This window comes from Stegostoma tigrinum, chromosome 39, assembly GCF_030684315.1.
Source record: "Stegostoma tigrinum isolate sSteTig4 chromosome 39, sSteTig4.hap1, whole genome shotgun sequence".
Taxonomy (NCBI): domain Eukaryota; kingdom Metazoa; phylum Chordata; class Chondrichthyes; order Orectolobiformes; family Stegostomatidae; genus Stegostoma; species Stegostoma tigrinum.
The window spans coordinates 739080-759918 of NC_081392.1; the positions used below are offsets into that span (position 1 = coordinate 739080).

Consider the following 20839-nt stretch of genomic DNA (forward strand, 5'->3'; position numbering starts at 1 on the left):
GCGGTCATAACGCACCCTCCGCACCACAACACGCTCCTCCCCAAAAAACTTATTTCTTCGATGAAATTTCATTAACTTAAATTCAACTACGAGAGGAAAATGAAAATACTTGCAATGGAGCAAAAAAAATGCATTTTAAAAATTTGGTTTATGGCCTCTCCCTTAATTGTTGTGAGTCAATTACATCACCATTTCAGGCGAGACCAGCATGCAGCAAGCCCCGCCTCCTCGCAAAAACGGGGTGGAGATCATTCTGCTTATGACGTCTGCTTATGACGCGCTTCACTTAATAAATCTCGATCCTGACCAACTAGCAGAACGCCTGTTAAATCCGACGCAATGATGCGATTGGCTGTCTTTGGTGTTTTCCTTCTAGCGCTTAGTATGTTATTTTCTTTTACGTTTCATCAAGTAGACGAAATGATTAAAGGTCTCTAAGTAATGTAGTACAGTGGTGACTTGTGAAGTCAGAAAACAATTATTTAAAGAGTGTGGTATTTATTCTGATCTCTATGGTACAGAACTTTTTAAATTATTGCGGTTGCGTGCAGGCATGTAGATTTCACTAATCCTGTTAGATTTGCGTGTTTCCAGTGACTAGTAAGAAATTAGAACAAAAGATGAATTCCTGTCGATAACCCACTGTCACCATACGTTGTCTCAAGTGTGGCTTGAAAACCTTTTCTTTTACCTCTAATTCCCATTCCAAGGTGGCTCCCGGGGTGATGAGGTGCGTCAATGGCCCACTTCGCTAGCTCTCAACGTACGAGGATCAGCTGAAGTGAACTGTGTGCAGGAAGGAACGCTTCGCGATAACATGCTCTGGTATCGTCAATCCGCTAACGGAAGCTTCACTTTAATCGGCTACACAGACTTAGCAGGAAAAGCTCACTATGAAGAAGGTTTCAAGAGCGGCTTTCCTATTACAAGGACAATGGAAAATAAAAAATCTACTTTGAAGATTGACAGCGTTAAACTCACGGACAGTGCAATTTATTTCTGTGCAGCTAGCACATCGCTTCATAGTCACCGGTAACTGAGACAAAAACCCTCACACAAACTGATCTAGATTGATTTAATGTTACAGCGAATTAACAGAGGTACTCTTCAAGTATACGAGATTATTAAAGTGCTCCTCAGCCAAACCTGCATTTTAGGTGAACTCAGGGGGACCATAGCTGCAAACTCAGTCCAACTATGTTTCAATCCCGAATTCAGAAGAAATTCGATGACAATGAGAATGTGGAAAATGGGCAAACATGCTAAATGCGTTTAAGGTAACCTATAATTATTGAATGAATGAGGCTGATATAAAGGTTCAACTGAGAGAGTGAAGCAACACCAGACCCTTCCGCTGTGAGTTTTATCACGTACAATTTTATGTGTGGAGGATAAACTATGAAGGGAAGGAATGAATAATTAAAAGGCAGATAATGCCTGGACGCGCACATTTTCACGAGCAAGTAGGAGGTGAATCCGCCACCAGCCACTCGGATTATAAGGGTACTTTGGTGTTTTGAGTATCAGGGGTTCAACCATAGAGTGTCGTCACTGTTGACCCGAGGCTCGTGACTTTTACTTGCTCTGCGGTGCAACGCAGAAAGACACCATTCTAGGGCAGAATGGAAAAACTGAATTCGTGAGAGGGGAGGGAGGAAATTAAAAGTTAAAGTGTTAACCTTTTATAAAATCTAGGACTACTTTGCCTAAAATTTGGCATTTCATTTAACTTTGCTGTTTTAAGTCTAAAGCATTTCAGAGGGTTGGAATCAAGGCAAAACAAGCAAATGAAGTCCTCTGCTGCAGAGCAGGTGACACTAGCAAATTGAGTATCTAAATAGTTTTTGTAACTGCCTCTAAAGAAAATGATCACAAACTCGGTAATCATAAATGTGAGAGGTTATGCATTCTGTGCTCTGGTGTAGAGTGGCAAAACTACCAGTCTGACGAGAGGGAGTTTCAGTGATGGGGGCACATTATTTCCCTTTTCTTTCTGTATTTTTGGCCTCTGGTACACCATGGATGAAAAACTGAAAGAGGAAGATGAGTTTTGAAAACATTCCAAGTTGACAGCGTAAAACTATGTTTGCCATAGATGGAGAGCAAAGAGATTCACTGGACTGATGCCTGCAATGGCAGATTTGTCATATGAGGAGAATTTGAGTTGATTGGGCTTGCATTCACTTGAATATTGAAACAGAATCTCACTGAAATATATATAATGATAGGACTAAACATACTGGATGCAGGGTCAATGTTTCACCTAGCCAGAGGGTGAAGAGCAAGGCGTCACAGTCCCAGGATATGAGATAACACTGTTTTAAATGAGGAGAAATATGTTCCATAGTCAGCACCTTCCAAACATACAACCACTGCCATCTAGAGGGACAAAGGAAGAAAATACAGGGGAGCATCACCACCTGCAAGTTCCACGACAAGCCAGTCAGCCATCTTTGCTGAGAAATTTATCATTGGTTCCTTTGGTATAACTTGGTCACAATCCTGGAACTCCTTCATTGCCATTGTAGATGTATGTACACAAAATTGATTACAGCAGCTCCTTATCACCTTCTCAATGTCAACTACGAATAAGCAATAATTGCTCGCCCAGCCAACGTTGTTATTATCTCATCAGTGAAGTTTTAAGAAAGAAAAAAATTCATGTAGGTAAACCTATGGAATTCTTTGCAACAGAAGACTGTGGAGGCCAACTCACTGATTTTTTTTAAGAAATAAAAAGATTTCTACAGGTTAAATCTGGCAAGGTGTATGAGGATAAAGAACCAACATTGAATCTGAAAAGCATGATTGATGGAACAAAATGGCCTACTCCAACTCCTATTTTCAAGTTATCTATGATTCAGTCTACACCAAGTTATCACCAAGGTCCTCCTCAACCATCTCCTCCTTGTGGCTGAGGAACTTCTCCCAGGGTTGTAGTGTGCCTTTTGACCACAGAGGAGCACAACAGACATGATGTTCACTGCGTAAGAGCTGCATTATGGAGTGTCCTTCTCTGTTTGGTTGCACCATGATATTTACCACCATCCTTCACCTCTCCATGACAACATGGAAGTCATGATAATGACATTCCCCAATTGAACCGGCATCAAGCAGGTTGATAGATGAGGGAAGGGCTGTGGATGTCATGTACATGGGCTTCAGTAAGGCATTGTTAAGGTTGCCCATGGTAGGCTGATGGAGAAAGTGAAGTCACATGGGGCCCAGGGTGTACAAGCTAGATGGATAGAGCACTGGCTGGGCAACAGGAGAAAGAGAGTTGTAGTGGAAGTGAGTTTCTCAAAATGGAGAACTGTGATTAGTGGTGTTCCACAGGGATCTGTTTTGGGACCACTGTTGTCTGTGATATACATAAATTATCTGGAGGAAGGTATAGATGGTCTGATTATCAAGTTTGCAGACAAAACTGAGATTGGTAAAGTAGCAGATAATGAAGAGGACTGTCGGAGAATGCAGCAGGATATAGATAAATGGCAGGTGAAGTTCAATCCAGGCAAATGCAAGGTGATGAACTTTGGAAGATCCAATTCAAGAGCAAACTATACGGTAAATGGAAAAGTCCTGGGCAAAATTGATACACAGGGAAATCTGGGTGTTCAGGTCCCTTGTACCCTGAAGGTGGAAATGCAGGTTGATGGAGTGGTCAAGAAGGCATACGGCATGCTTTCACTCATTGGACAGAGTATTGAATACAACAGTTCGCAGGTCATGTTGCAGTTGTGTAGGACTTTGGTTCAACCACATTTGGAACACTGCGTACAGTTCTGGTCGCCACATTACCAAAAAGGAGTTGGATGTTTTGGAGACGGTGCAGTGGCGGTTCATCAGGATGATGCCTGCGATGGGGTTAGCTAGCTATGAAGAGAGGTTGAGTAGAATAAGATTATTTACATTGGAAAGACAGAGGTTGAAGGTGTCCTGATTGAGGTACAGACAGGGTAGGTAGCAAGAAGCTTTTTTCCCAGAGTATGGGACTCAATTACTAAGGGTCATATTTCAAGATGAGAGGGGAAAAGTTTAAGGGAGATATGCATGGAAAATTCTTTATGCTGATGGTGGTGGGTGCCTGGAACACATTGCCAGCAGAGGTGGTAGATGTGGGCATGATAGAGGTCATTTAAGATGTATCTGAACAGATACATGAATGGGCTGGGAGCAGAGGGATACAGATCCTTGAAAAATAGGTTTAGATACAGTTTAATTGGGTTAAATAGGTTTAGGTAGAGGATCTGGATTGACGCAGGCTTGGAGGGCCGAAGGGCCTCTTCCTGTGTTGTAATTTTCTTTGTTCTTTATACTAGTCCACCAACTTGATGTGATTGTATCCTTCTCATGCTGACTTGATGTCAAACTTTGTAATCTGAAAATATTATATTAGTTTATCTACTGGACAGCAATAGTGGTGTTGTTCCTTTGTCCTGAGGCCTTTAGTTTTTATTCACACTTGGGATGTTGATGTCACTGCCTGGGGCAGCATTATTGGCTATCTCCGGTTGCCCTTGAGAAGGTGGTGGTGTGTTGCCTTCTTAAACCACTACAGTCCACATCCTGTAGGTTGACCCATAATGCCGTTATGTATAGAAACTGCGATATTTTACCAGCTCAGCATGATAAGCAACTTGAAGGGGAAATTGCAGATGGTGGTGTTCACACATATCTGCTGTGCATGTCCATCTGGATGGAAATGGTTGTCTGTTTGGAAGATATTGTGTAAAGAATTTCTGCAGTGCATCTTGGAGATATTACACACTGCTGCTGCTAGACTTTAGAATCATGGAATCATGGAATCTCTACAGTGTGGAAGCAAGCTATTCAGCCCATCAAGTCCACACTAACTCTCTGAAGAGCATCACACACAGACCCTCCCACTTATCCTATCCCCGTCACCCTACATTTTTCCTTGGCTAATCCATCTAAACTGCACATCTTTAGATTTGGGGATGAAACTGGAACATCTGGAGGAAATCTATGCAGATGCAGGCAGAACATACAAAATCCACAGACAGGTACTTGCCTGAGGATGGAATCGAAAATGAGCCCTTAGGGCTGTGAGGCAGCAGTGCTGAGCCACCATTCCACTAGATTGCTGGTGCCAAGCGTTTGTGGTTGAGGCAGTGGATGTTTGTAGATGTGGTGCTAGTCAAGTGGATTGATTTATCTTGGATAGATTCGAGTTTCTTGAGTGTACTTGGAACTGCACCCATCTACACAAGCATGGAATATTCCATCACACTCTTGACTCATACATTGTAGCTGGTGGGGCAGATTTTGTTGAGCCAGGAGATAAACTGCTCTCTGCAGAATTTCTAGCATCTGACCTGCTCTTGTAACCATTGTGTTTACAAGGTGAGTCCAGTTGAATTTCAGGTCGATACTAACTCCAAGTATGTTGATAATGGAGGATTCAGTGATGATAACACCGTTGAATGTCACAAGGCAGTAATTAGATTGTCTCTTTTTGGAGATGGTTGTGGCATTGCATTTGTTTTGCTTGAATGTTACATGTCACTTGTTAGATCAAGCCAGGAAATTGTCCAGGTCTTGTTGCATTTCAACATGAACTGTTACAGTATCTCAAGACTTGCAAATGGTATAATAACCAGTTAATATCCCCACTTCTGACCTTATGATGGAGGGAAGATCATTGATTAAGCAGCTGAAGTTGTTTGGGACTGGGACAGTATCTCTGAGGAACTCCTGAAGAGATATCCTGGAGCTGAGATGACTGACCTCCAACAACCACAACCATCTTCCTATGTGCCAGGCATGACCTCAACAATTTTAGAGATTTTTTTTCCGAACTCCATTGATGCCAGTTTTACTAGGGTTCCTTGATGCCACACTCAGTCAAATGCAGCTTGATGTCAGGTCTGTCATTCTCACCTCATCACTGGAATTCTGATCTTTTGTATGTGTTTAAACAAGGGTTGTAATGAGGTCAGGAGCTGAGTGGCCCTGGCAAAACCCGAATTGTGTTTCACCAAACGGGTTATTGCTAAACAGATGCTGCTTGAGAGCGCTGTTCATAACACCTTCCATCACGTCACTTATGATCAAGAGTATACTGATGGGGCAATAACTGACTGGATTTTGTGTACAAGACATAACTGCAAATTTTCCACATTGCTGGGTAGATGATAATCGTAGTTGGATTGGAACAGCTTGGCTAGGAGAGTGGCAAGTCCTAGAGCATGTCTTCAGTACATTGCCGAAATATTGTCAGAGTCCATAGCTGTTGCACTATCCAATGAATCAATCTGTTCCTTGATACCCTGTGGAGTGAATTAAATTGGCTGAAGAATGGTATGTGTAATGCTGCGCACCATTAGAGAAGGTTGAGATGGATCATCCATTTGGCACTTCTAGCTGAAAATTCCTGTAAATGCTTGAGCTTTTCTTATGCTCTGATATACTGGGATCTTCCAACATTAAGCTTTGGAATATTTCTGAAGGCTCCTCCTTTAGCGAGTTATTTAATTGTCCACCACCATTTATGACTTGTGGCAGGACTGCAGAACTTAGATGCTTATGCTGTTTAGCTAGCATATGCTCCTGTTTTGTAGCTTCACCAGGTTGACACCTCATTTTTGGGTATGTCAGGTGCTGGTCCTGGCATGCCATTCTACACTCTCTATTCAACTAGACGATGGTATTGGTTGAGTGGCACAAATGCCGGGCCAGATTGTGCTGGAGTACAATTCTGCTGCTGATGGCCCACAGTGCCTCATGCTTGCCCAGTCTTGAGTTGCTAGATCATTTCAAAGTCTGTCCCATTTAACACAGTGATAGTACCATACAAAACAATGAAGGCAATTCTCAGTGTGAAGGCAGGACTTTGTTTCCACAAGGACGATGTAGTGATCATTCTCATCAATAATGTCATGGATAAATGCATTTGTCACCAACAGATTAGTAAGGATAAATGAAGTATGTTTCGTTATTTTGTTGGCTCTCTCACCACCTGCCACAGACCCAATAAAACAGCAATGTCTTTAAGACATGACCAGCTTGATTAGTAGTGCTGTTGCAAAGCCGCAGTTGCTGTTGGACATTGAAAACCATTAGTGTATATTTTGTGCCCTTCCTCACCTCAGTGCTTCCTCCAGATACTGTTCAACATAGAGAAGTGTTGCCTCATCAGCCAACAGACAACAGTATGTGGTTATCAGCAAGAGGCTTCCTTGCCCATCTTTAACCTGAAGGTTAAAGGGGTTTTGAGAGACAGGGCCTGAATTCATTGGATCCAGAGTCAATGCTGAGGACTCCCAGAACAACCTCCTTACGACTATATGCTATTGTGCTACCATCTCAGCTGGGCCTGTCATGACAATGGGACAGGACATATCCATGGACGGCGATGGTAATACAATGGTGAGTATAGGTGCCTTCTCAGAAGTTGACTTGGGTTTGATTCTTAGCCATTGCACAGTTCCTGATTGGAGGCAGCACATTGGCTCAGTGGTTGGCAATGCTACCTCACAGCGTGAGGGACATTGGTTCGATTCCACCCTCAGGTGACTGTGTGGAGTTTGTACATTCTTCCCGTGTCTGCATGAATTTCCTCAGGTGCTGCAGTTTCCTCCAACAGCACAAAGATTTCTGGGTTAGATGGATTGGCCATGCTAAGTTTCCCATTATATCCAGGGATGCGCAGGCTATGTCAATTTGCCAGTGGAAATGCGGGGTTACAGGGGATAGGGTGGTGGGGTTTGAGTCTGGATGGGATACACTTTGGTGGGTCAGTGTGAGTTCAACGGGCTGGATGGCCTACTTCTATTTTGTGAGGAATTCTCTGACTGCGAGGAATAATTCCATGCATATTATTATGTCCGGATATTGCTTGAGTAGTTCGTGACACACCTCTCCCAATTTTGGCACTAATCCCAAGATCTGAATAAAGAGGACTTTGCGGAGTTGACAAAACTGTTTCTGCCGTTGTCTTTTCTGGTGCCTAGGTCAATGCCAAGTTGTCCATCAGTTTCATTTCTTCTTTATAGCAATTGATACAACTGAGTTATATGAGCGTCAGTGGTGGGTAAGTTATTGATGGGGATTCTAAGAGATGGGACCCACATGCAAGACTGATTAGGAATAGTCAACATGGCTTTGCAGATGGGAAACCATTTCTCACAAATTTAATTGATTTTTTTGCAGAGGTGACCAAGAAAATAGATGAAGGCAGAGTGGTAGCTGTTGTCTACATAGACTTTGGCAAGGCTTTCCACAAAGTTCTACATGGTAGACTGGCTGGTAAGGTTAGATCCATGGAGAGCTACCCAATTGGATACAAAATTGACTCGCTGGTAGGAGACAGAGTGGTGGTAAAAGGTTGTTGTTCAGACTGGAGGCCTGTAATGAGCAGTTTGCCACAAGGATTGGTGCTGGGCCCACCGTTGTTCATCATTTATAGGAATGATTTGGATGACAATACAAGAGGCATAATTAGTAAGTTTGTGGATGCCGCCAAAATTTGTGGTATAGTGGACAGTGAAGAAGGTTATCTAAGAATACAGTGGGATTTTGATCACCTGAGCCAGTGGGCCAAGGAATGGCAGATGGAGTTTAATTCAGATAAATGTAATATGTTGCAGTTTGGTAAAACTTACGCAGTTAATGATAGGGCTGTGTGGAGTGTTGTCAAACAGAGAGACCTTTGGCTACAAAAACATAGTTCCTTGAAGGTGGGGTCACAGGTACACAAAAATGGTGAAGAATGCATGTGGCACACTCATTGATCAGAGCATTGAGTACAAGAGTTGGGACATTATGTTATGGCTGTACAAGACATTGTTAAGGACACATTTGCAGTACTGAATATATTTCTGGTCAGCCTGCTATAGGAAGGACAGTATTAAACTGGAAAGGGTGCAAAAAGGATTTGCAAGGATGTTATCAAGGCTGAAAAGTTTGAGTTATAAGGAGAGGCTGGATAAGCTGGGACATTCTTCCCTGGAAGATAGGAGGCTAAACTTTGAAGAGATTTAGAAAATCTTGAGGAGCATAGATAAGGTGAATAGCCAACATCTTTTCTGTGGTGTAAGGGAGTCTAAAACTACACAGTGAGAATTTAAGGTGAGAGGGGAAAGATTAAAAAGGGACCTGAGGGGTAAGTTTTTCACACAGAAGGTGGTGCATATATGCAACGAGCTGCCAGAGGAAGTGATAGAAATAGGTACAATTTTAACATTTAAAGAACATTTGGACAGTTATAGAGATAGGAAAGGTTTGGAGGCATATGTGTCAAATGCAGGCAAACAGGATAAGTTCAGTTTAGGAAATCTGGTTGACTTGGACCAAGAGGCCTGTGTCTGTGCTGTATATCTCTATGAATCTATGGCTCTATAGGTGGCTTGCCAGACCATGTTAGAGGACAATTGAGAGACACCCACCTTGCTGTGTGTCTGGATTCACATGACAGACACGTGAGAATTTTGATTTTTATTTTGTTACACATTTTAAAATTTGTCACCATGAAATGTACCCTTTTGAGTAATTTAAGAAGATGGATAAAAAGAAATATATAGCTTAAAGTCCATCAATACTGTTCCAGCTCATCAGCATCAATGACACCTGCACCACCATTCCTCCACAATTGTTTTGCTGCCATCTACACCGGACCCAACCAACATCAAAGTAGCTAATGCTCAGGCACCATCTTTGCCACTGGTCAGATACTCCTCTGTCATCGCCTCATCGCTGCCTGCGAGGGATCCACCAACGTCAGAGCCTAGTTTCTCACTGCTGGGCTGACCTTATTGATGTTGCCATGATGGTCTTCTACCATTGCTTCACTGCCACCAGTGCCTGATGCAGCCAACAACAAAGTTGCTGATCCTTAGATGATCAATGAATCAATTTTCTAGAGGGGTAGAAGCATTTCCCACCTCAGACTGTTCAGCAGTGACCACTGCTCGAATAATGTTAGAGGTAATTGCCCAGTGGGAAATACCATTACAAATATTTTCAGATTAGGGGACACATTTTGCAGGGAAAGTAATCAATGAAGTTTGTAAATACCTGACTGTAAAGCAAGCACATTCCAAACGATCTGCAGTGTTCAGGTGTCATTGAACAAATGAACCAAACCTGAAAGAAAGCCTAGCTAAAGCCATTCAGGACACCAGAAAAGAATGGGTGATTCATCACCAGATATTCTGATAAACCCAATAGGATGAAAGACTTATCCCATATGAGTTAATGACTGGAAAGTCTATGATACTGCCAGGGGACATCATTATAGGAAGTGAGGAGATAGGGCCAATGAGAGACAGATTAAAATAGTTTATAAGAGAATTGCACAAAACAACATGCAGATTAAGATAGGAAGTCAGAGACTTGCAGTTAATATGTGATATGCAGGGATATAACAGGACCAAGCAAGCCAAGGTGCCAGGGGCCGGGAAGGAAGTGATGGTTATCATCTGACAAGACTGGACACACATTTAAATGGCTAAGACTGTTCAAGACTGTTATGACCAGTGACGAATGTGCCTGTGTGGATACAAAAGGCAGAAGGCGGTGGAAGCCTCAGTCACAATTGAAGTGCTGTGCAATTGATCATGAGCTACAGGACTAAAGTCACCTGGCCATTTACAACTGGGGTGATATTCTGTTCAATTTGAAAAGTGCCAGAAGTCATTTTAACTATTGAAGGACTGTTGATCTTAGCCATGTGAGCAGTGACTGATACCACAAAGTGAGGACTGCAGACCCTTGCATGAATAGAGTGATAAAGCTACACAGCATGGAAACAGACTCTTCAGTCCAATTCATCTACACTGACTAGATATCCTAAACTGATCTTGTCCAGTTTGTCAGTATTTAGCCCATATTCCTCTAAACCCTTTCTATTCAGGCACTCAACCAGATGCCTTTGAAATTAAATCTTGTAATTATACCCACGTCCACCACCTTTTCTCCCAGCTCCTTGCATACACACACCACCTTCTGCATGGAAAAGTTATTCCTCAGGTTCCTTTAAATCTTTCCCCTCTCACTTTAAATATTGAACACTACAATAGGAGAAAGGATTGGGAAGAGGAGTTTAAATTTATTTATATAAAAGGATGGGCCTGTTTATATGGGATGTTTGATAGATTTTCCCATATTGCAAGTTCCTTTCTTTCCCATATTGCAAATGCCAGTCGGTCTAAACATTTCTAGTCTAAATATACCCTGCCCGAATGGTGTTCATCCCACACAATAGACCTATATGCGTTCTCTCAGTGCAATGCAGTGTTTTGCTTGGGCTTGATGTACTTGGTTTTGCTTTTTTGCCCTCCAACATGGTGTGCTTGGCCAGCTGCATGGGCAGTGACAGGCGTATGGCAGTCTGGATCTATCTGGAGCTAATGGTGCTGCACTTGTTGTAATGGGCCATGATGCACATGGCCTTGGAGGAGTTGCTGGTGTCAGGGTAATACATGATCTTGATAAGCCATTGAGGACTGAAGCAGCTCAGTTCAGTGAATGCGGTCACACCCAATGGTTACGCCTTAGCTTCTGAGCGGAAAGTTAAGTCCAAATGCAGTTTGATGAATCACATTGTACCCATTTTAAATTAAGTTATATCCATAGTTAATTCTTTCAATCTGGTAGCCATGGACCAGAAGGTCTGATACTGAGCTCTCAGTTTAGGACAATCATAACAGAAGGGCAAATAATTCAAGGCATGCAGCTAAATGCAAACCAGGGTCTGAGAAAATGGATCCAAATCTGACCACTGTGTTGAACCACCATGCATGAAGTATTAATAATTTAATCAAGTTAGAGAAAAGCATCTTGGATGTTGTCCTCAGCACCTATAATTTGTAGCTTCTTAAACAAACTGGGAAAATCAAAGATAACAAGGTGTAGACCTGGATGAACACATCAGGCCAAGCAGCATCAGAGGAGCAGGAAGGCTGATGTTTCGGGCCTAGACCTTTCTTCAGAAATTTCTTCTGCTGTTCATCCAGCTCTACACCTGATTATCTCAGATTGTCCAGCATCTGCAGCTCCTGCTATCTCTGAGAAAATCAAAGGCAGATTAATGAAAACAAAAACAGAAATAGCTGGAAAATTTCAGCAGGTCTGGCAACATCTGTGGAGAGAAATCAGAGTTTCAGATCCAGTGACTCTTCTTCAGAATGTCTGAAGCTATACGGAGTAGAAAATATTAGGATAATTACTTTAGGTATCATAATGTGACATCATATGCTGCAGGTACAGAGGATTTGTGGAACTGGGACTCAAACATACAAATTTACCCATGTATATGTATCATCTCACATGACTTAATAAAATAAGATTCCAATAGTCATGCACATGTCTTTCCTCATTTCCTGTACAAGAAAGGAACAAAGAAGTGGCAGTGGTAAGTCAGATTTAGAAATTGGAGTAATAAGGTAATGGACTATATGCCTGAAATAAAGGATTGATTCATACGGATGATCTAATCACCCAGGGTCAATGGGAGCATACTAATGAAATTGGCCATGTGAGTGGAAACAGGGAGTCGTGGTGAATAAAATCAAAATAGAAAATGCTGGCACCGTTCCTGGTGAGGAATAATCTTTGGATAGAGAAACAATGTTAACATTTTAAAATTCTTTGACCTCTCAGCAAAGCTGAAACCATAACTCTACATACCATAGAGTTATAGAAGTGTACAGCACAGAAAAAAGACCCTTTATCCTATCACATTCACATCAGTCAGAAATGCCTACCATTAGAGGGAAATTTAGGTACAAGTTAACCATTGAGTCCAACATCAGTGGGAGAGAGATTATTGGACAAAACAGTGAAGGGAATACCTAACCTCCATTTACATTGAAAAGGTTGGAAGACGAATAGTCAGCATGGATTTGTCAGAGAGACAATTTGTTTAATGACACTGATGGAATTTTTTGAGGAAGTAACCAAATGTTTGAACCACTTGATGTAGTTTATATGGATTTTAGCAAGCCTTCTGGCAAGGTTCCACATGGGAAACTGTTAAAGTAATGGGATCAAGTGTAACTTGCCAAGATCCAAAGCTGGTTTAGTGATGGGGATGAATGTTAATTGTTGAAGGTTATTTGTTTTTCAGCAATACAGATTGCTTTAATCCTTTTCTGCCTTGTCTTTAATGGTACATAATGAGGCTCCTTTACTCCCATTGCATGAACAATATCACATGTTTTTTTTCATTACATTCAAAACACTTTATAACATCCAGCTTCCCTTCAGTTTTATCACCAGGATGCTTCTTGTAGACATTCTTCTTACTTTGTCCTCCCATATTTATGGGCAACAGAGCATAATTGCAAAAAGAAAAGAAAATTAGAGTATCTCTCAAAAAAGACTTCACAACAAAGCACATGAGTCAACTGAACATGTGATGTTGCCAAGGAGACTCCATTGGCATCAACATTGTATTCCTCTGTGCACCATGACACTTAAAATGTTGGGGATGGAGTTGCATTATGGCCAACACACGTATGTGAAAGCTTGCATCTTACAGACAGAGTTCACCTATTCATTAATCATGTTACAGCCAATTTGCATTGATGAAACATGCATAACAGCAGAAAGGACTGCATCTCTCAGCCAGGGCTCCCTGATTGGACTAGGTTGAAAGCTACAATCTGAAAACTCATTCTGTGAGGTCCATCTGGCTGACCTTGTTACAATTACTACGTCTGCCTCTCTAATTACAGATTAATTTTGTCCCTCAGAATTGCTTCCAATATGTTCCCACCACTGAGGTTGGACTGACTGGCCTATAGTTTCCCTTGCTCTTTTCTTGGATGATGTTAACATATTGGCTGTCCTCCAATCCTTTGCCGCCTCTGTTGTGGTAGAGAGGAACTGAAATTTTTTTGAAAATTCCCCTGCCAGTTGCTCCCTTTCCTCACTCCATAACCTGGGATACATTTCATCCAGACCTGAATGTTTATCAACTTTTAAGCATGCCGGGACACTCAACCTGCTCTCTGTCAATGCTATGATTTCTGAAGAAGGGCCTGGGCCCGAACCGTCAGCCGTCCTGCTCCTCTGATGCCGTAGTTCATCCAGCTCTCCACCTTGTTATCTGTGTATGCAAATTTCTTTTGTGGTATTACTGACCCTCTCCCTAATTTTAATATGCATTTTGCCCCTCAAGTGTTGACTGGTATTTTGAATACTTCCAGCATTATCTGTGCCTGTCGTAAATGTCCAACTCCCACCATAATTTGAATTTGTATTGCTGGAGCAGCCGCCGATGGATACTACTATTTGCCATGCATTTAAACAAGGAACAAAGAACAGTCCATCACAGGAACAAGCCCTTTGGCCCACCAAGATTGCACCAACAAATGATGCCTTTTTAAACTAAAAATCTTTTCCCAACATGGTTTTTGTCCCTCTATATCCTATTTATTCATGCATCTATCTACATGCCTCTTAAAACATTGCTATTGTATTTTTCCAACACCTTCTCCAGCAGTGCAGTCCAGGCACTTACCAACCCCTGCGTAAACAAAAGACTTGCCTCTCACATCTCATTTAAACTGACCCTCTCTTAACTAACACATATGTTCCCCCATTAATTGACATTTCTATACTGGGGGAAAAAATAACAATCCATTCTGTCTATGCTCTCATAATTTTGTAAGCTTCTATCAGGTCGTTCGTCAGTCTCTAACGTTCAAGTGAAAGCAAAACAAATTTATCCAATCTCTCCTCATTACTAAAACCAAGTTTGTCTAATCACTCCTCTAATCACTCCTCATAGCTAATTTGTTCAACGCCTGTGTCGTTGGTTCACAGATAACCTGCAAGCGTCTTGGACCTCTTGGACCTCGTTCTGGCAGCTTTGTAGGAATACATCGTGTTCTTCCTTGTTGCAGACGTGGTATCTGGGGAGAAGAATCGCATCTCCGAATTTCCAACAGTCAGTTAAACACAGAAAAAACATGTGCTGTTAGTACTGCCACAATACGAAACACATTTTTCACAATCATAGATCCATACGTGATTGTTGTTAAATGGCAACAAATTGCTTTGATGTAATTAATGGAACCAACGTATTCAAAACATCACAGGAACCCCAATTCAATTATCTTTTGACATGAGACAAGTAATCCACAGCTCAATCAGTTTGAGTAACATCTCAAAGAAGAATGGAGAAGTGTGGATTTTAGGGAGATTACACGGAGAGGAAACACGGTTGATTAGATTAGCTTACCTACAATGTGGAAACAGGCCCTTCGACCCAACAAGTCCACACCGCCCCTTGGAGCATCCCACCCGGACCCCAAACCCAACAAACCACACACCCCCGAACACTATGGGCAATTTCGCATGGCCAATCCACCTAGCCTGCACATCTTTGGACTGTGGGAGGAAACCCACGCAGACACGGGGAGAGTGTGCAAATTCCGCACAGTTAACCGCATGGTTGGGAAAGAGAATGACGATGTGTTTCAAAGCAATTGCGCCACTTACCGTCCATCTCTCGCTAATGCAGCTAACACTTCGGCTGAAGTCATGAACCACAAAGAAGGCGTTCCCTCTACATAGCTTTTTTTTCGAATTGTGGATTTCAAAAGTAACTTTTTAGCTGGAAGAGAAAAAAATTGTCAACCAGATGGGGACTTTCGACCAGTTCGAAGCTGTGTAATTAAGTCATTAATTGTGTCTCAGTTAGTTATTCTATTGTTTCTGAATCAAATTCTACCAGGTTTATGGATAATGGGAACTGCAGATGCTGGAGAATCCAAGATAACAAAGTGAGGGCCTGGGTGAACACAGCAGGCCAAGCAGCATCTTAGGAGCACAAAAGCTGACGTTTCGGGCTTAGACCCTTCATCAGAAAACCTCAATGATGAAGGGTCTAGGCCCGATACGTCAGCTTTTGTGCTCCTAAGATGTTGCTTGGCCTGCTGTGTTCATTCAGCCCCACACTTTGTTATCTACCAGGTTTATATTCTATTTCGGAAACGTCATCTTAAATATACGCTGAAGTATCTACTACAGTAGGATAGAAATACACATTGCTGAATGGATTTCACTGAATGAGAGCTGTTTGTTTGAGGGGAAGTACAGAGAGAGAGAGTGTGAGAGCTGCACTATCGAAGAGCTGGCTTTGACAGAGCGCTGAAGTAGGAATTTCCAGTACTAGGAAGATGCGATCTTTCAGAGCGTCAGCATTGAGAGATCTGTACAATTGTGGGTCAGCATAGAATGGACACCATGCTGCGACAGTAATAATGCAGCACTGCAATTTCAAGTATCAATCCTGTAGGAGCGCAGCACTGTTATCACTTTTTCTAGTAAAGAAAATAACCAATGGTTGTTTTAGGAGGGCCGCCACACACCCAATGGACAATAATGTAAAAAATAGTGAAGTACTCCCCGTGACCTGAACCAATTGCAAAGACTTTGACTTTGTCCATGTTTAATCTTGATACAAGGCTCCCAATCACTCCCAGTGGTAGCCAGTTGCGCGTTCTCTCTTCTATTTGGTTAAAAAAAGACTTCTCTCCAGACTGAAAGTATCAATGAATTCGAAACATTAATTATACTTTCTTTGCCGAGTTTCTGTAGTTTGTTTTTGTTTTTTTTTGTTTTCCAACATCCTCGATTCTTAGTTTTATTGAAATTATTGGTGGCTATGTTTAGAGTCTCCAAATTCTGGATCCCCACAAGTGGAAACATTTTCCCTCCATGTACCGTGTCAGAGGATTTCAGCATTTTAACGAGATCTATTAGGTCGTCACACCACCTAGCGAACAGAAAATAAAGAAGTTTACAGTTTCAGTCTGTCTTTACTTCCCCGCCGGCATTACATCTCGTTATAAATATTTTCAGCACATGCTCCAAAGCCTCTATATCCCTTTCGTAAAATTGATGAGATTTATGCTCACGAATTCTAAATGCACTGGTTTAGTAGAATTGCTGACAACAGCCAACAGCTCTGTTGTGTCCGGAGAACATCGGGAAGGATTGAAAACGGAAAAAGAAAAATGTATTTAGCTCAGTAACTTCACCATCACCTTCCTATGCAAACGTTTATAGCCCTTATGACACTTCTTCATTAAAAGTTTTCTTTTCTTGGAAGGTCTGCAACTTGAAGGATCATGCTACATTTGATCGTATTTCAAACAGTAATAGGATGTGGTAGGTTTTGTGATTTCAGATGCACGTGTACGATGACTTAGACATTTTTGAAACGACATCATAAAAAAAACAGTGCCCCGTGTATCAGCAGAACACGTGAACAATTAAATTTTGGAGACATTGGGGCTTAGTAGAGGTGACAGTGGGCATGATTTAATCGGTAAACTACTTGTATTCCATTTGAGGGAATTTTCAGCAAGTTGTAGATGAAATGAGGGCACTATGACAGAGGAAGAGAAGACGACATGAGAAACACGAGAGAAGGCCTAAATAATGGTGGAATAAAATGACAAAAAATGGAAGAAAGAATAATAGCTGAATGACCTCCTCCAGCTCAATATGTAACAGGTAAAGATCCTGTCAAAAGGACCAAGGGAATGAATGCCTACTCCTTGCTTCCTATGCACCTCCCTAAATGGGATGGAATGGCAAGCTTCTGTTCCCCGGAAAAGACTCAAGATGGGCTAAATTCCTGCTATTCCAGGTAATGGGTCCAGTGGGGTGAATGGGTCTCCTGTTGCTGTGTAACAATTTCTGGGCAGTGAACAATCTCCAATTTCTTTGAAGTTGGGATGAATAACTTAAATGGTCCTCCGTCAATTCCCATGTCACTAGTACAACTGGATGAATGGTCTCCTCCTGTTTCCATCTGTTGAGTTCCAGGCAACGAATGATCATCAGCTGTTTCCATACAATAAACCGAGGCGCTGAATGGCTTCCTATCACGTCCGAAAGACTTTTTACTCGTTTTCAAGACCTCAATCCCATATCAGATCACGATCTGAAAAGGCGGGGCCTTTTTGTATGAGATTAAATTACTGTGGGGACAGGGGGGTCACAGTGATATATTGTAATTCAGTCTCTGTACAAAAACCTCCCTTGTCTTTCGGGGTCATCAGAAAAGCAGAGACAAGGGCTGGAAAGCGCTGACATCCTGTGGCGATAATGAAACCAGCTGGTTCTTTTTCACCTTAATATGCACTTGATTTGCCTGTGAAGGACTTTTTTTTTAAAGGTTATAAGGTTCATTTTGTGCCATGTATGGAAATGCCGAACACTCTTCGCCCTCAAAACCTCTCCAGCGCCATGACCGATATTTACTTTCATTCCACATTTAAAATGGAAATCAGATAAGTCAACGCAAGTATATTTGAGTGATTTCTTGGCATAATTCGATTCCGGCGTCACCCTATAATGCTCACGTTAGGAAAATATTTTATCGCGTTTAACCTGCTTTGTATATCAGTTTGATGAATTAATCTATTTCTGAGACGGAATTGGTCATTTTGAGTTACAAAGGATTGCTCTTTCATCTTCCAGCACAATAAGGCGTATTTAAAGGATGGCTATTCCAGTTGGTTCATTACAAGAGGGATGACTTGGCAGTACTCTGAACACAGTTTTATATCCCCTTCGCTAACCGTTAATTGCAATCATAAGAGTTAATATAGAGACTATTGTTTAAAATCTGATTCCCGGGGATCAGAGCTCAATCATTCCGGACAAATTGAAATCAATTGATGAGGATTGAACCATAAAGAATCATGAAGATCAACATGGAGTCGTGCAGTCTACAATGAAATTCAAACAGTTATTTGCGGCATTACACGGATTGGATACAGATTACAGTGGAAAGAAGTGGCAAATCTGAGGCTTTTAAAGATGCTGTAGTGTCACTGTGTGACCGATCCGATTTACTTTGGGCAAGGGACGAGACTAACAGTTTTGGGTGAGTTCCTCTTATTTCTAGTGTATCTCTCAGGCGGTTGATGATTAGTTTAAAATCTGTCCACGATAGCGTTTGACTCTTGAATATTCTCTTCTAAACGACACAAATCTTCTCAATTGGAAAGAGGTATTTCTGGCGACTGTTCATGATTTAGAATTGATCATTGTGCAGGAAGCATCGTTTATTTCGGCGAAGGAACAAAGTTAACAGTTTTGGGTAAGGTTTCTGTGCCTCTGTTAACTAAACATAAATCTATACAATTGCTTATGTGTCAGGCTTTTAAATATATGTCGACGACTAGTTGTTTAGACTAAACTTGTATTCTCTCGATTTAAAAGCATCCGTGGTTTCATATAACCTATGCGTTTAAGTTTTCGTAGAATTGTTAGCGAGAAACTATTTAGTCTAATCCAACTGAGTCAAGAACAATTGAACTTCGAGCCAGATTTGAAGTGAATGTAAAAAAAAGTAGCGGGAGACATGAAAATCTCTTCCCAGAAACCTGTTGGGCCTATTTCAATATAGTACGTGATTCGAAGTATTGAGGGTTAGTGAAACCAAGGCTTGAGATACAAAGCGTCAATAATTTGAATGACTGATGAGGCAGCTTAGAAAGTTGAATGGCCGCTACATGGCCTACATTCCTTACCGATCATTGATTTCGTTAATGTTCCAAAAATAAAACTAACGAGCCAGACGTGAGGAGGATTTTGCTTTCGGTTCATACCATTGTGTTCTGCTGGTGAGGCTTACTTCGGAAGAGGGACAAAATTGACCGTTTTAGGTAAGTGAATATATTCCTAATACTGGAAAGTGTTGGTTCACTTCTTGAACTCTTACTGCTGATTAAGGGAATGAAATTATAGGAAGTCGGTGAAAACAGGGCATCAACAGAATGGTCAGTAATAATTCCAGCTGAGAATTCCAGTGAAAACTCCTTTCCAGAGAGTGCTGATAAAGTGTCACCTCCGGGAATGAGTTGAGGTGAGTAGCCCAGATGCAGTCATAGGAAAACACATGAAGGAAAAAGGAACAGAAACCTATTCTAAGATAATAAGGTGTAGAGCTGGATGAACACAGCAGGCCAAGCAGCATCAGAGGAACAGGAAAGCTGACGTTTCGGGTCTAGACCCTTCTTTAGAAATGTTTTCCAGCATCGGTAGTTCCTACTATCTCAGAAAACTGTTCTATGACATCGCCATTGTCTAACCGAGGTCAGGGGTTACTACCATTTGGAGACAATCTATTGTAAAATTACTATTTGAATTCGATAGTGTTGTTAAGTTGTATCTGTACACTTTAAGGTGTCTATTGTCTAAGGAAACATTTCTCTTAGTCCAGAAAACTACCGGAGCTAAAAGAGTTGCATTCCATCGAGAGGTTCCTAAGCTTGGTTTGGCTATCATTTTAAATATCGAACATTAAGGGATGTCCCGACTGATGTCTTTAAAATTCTGTAGGATTAGATTACATGTATAACAATAAGCTATTTTCTTTGCTTTGGCGAATACTGAATGATGCGTTAAACTTTAAAATTGGTATGGAATCTTTCAAGAATGATATCATGCTTTTCTGATTAACGCGGAGTCTGCTGAAATTCTAGATGTGTAATCCCGAGAAAATTGTTAAAACAGGAGGGATTTAGTGATAAGGCTGTTGTGAGTGAACTAGCCGAATCTGTAACAGATTGAATATATTGGCATTAAAGTTATGGAACTTTGTCCAAAATGGATAAATTACATCAGATTTGAGATAAGCCGAATTACATGTTGGAGCAAAGTCGATTGACTGAATGTACCCGCTCCCTCTTCCTATAATGCCTTCGTCCTCATGATCCCATTCTCCTTTGGTGGCGTGTTCCTCTCCCCTTACTGGTTCACATGCAAGTTCCCCAGGAAAACTAATCGTAGGCACCTGAGATGTTTTTAAATAGGCATTAACCCCTGTGCTGCTGACAAGTACTAT

At 41.5% G+C, this 20839-nt stretch overlaps 1 protein-coding gene across 1 annotated transcript in view; it reads left to right on the plus strand.

Annotated features, from left to right (window-relative positions):
- Positions 1-313: 313 nt before the first annotated feature.
- The window catches only part of LOC125447665 (uncharacterized), a 35214-nt gene continuing 14688 nt past the window's right edge, over positions 314-20839 (plus strand). The window contains exons 1-4 of the mRNA XM_059640893.1: positions 314-382; positions 711-1032; positions 14874-15032; positions 19026-19090. Of these exons, the coding sequence (XP_059496876.1) occupies positions 340-382; positions 711-1032; positions 14874-15032; positions 19026-19090 (589 nt within the window). The 5' untranslated portion in view covers positions 314-339. The remainder of the gene's footprint in view (positions 383-710; positions 1033-14873; positions 15033-19025; positions 19091-20839) is intronic.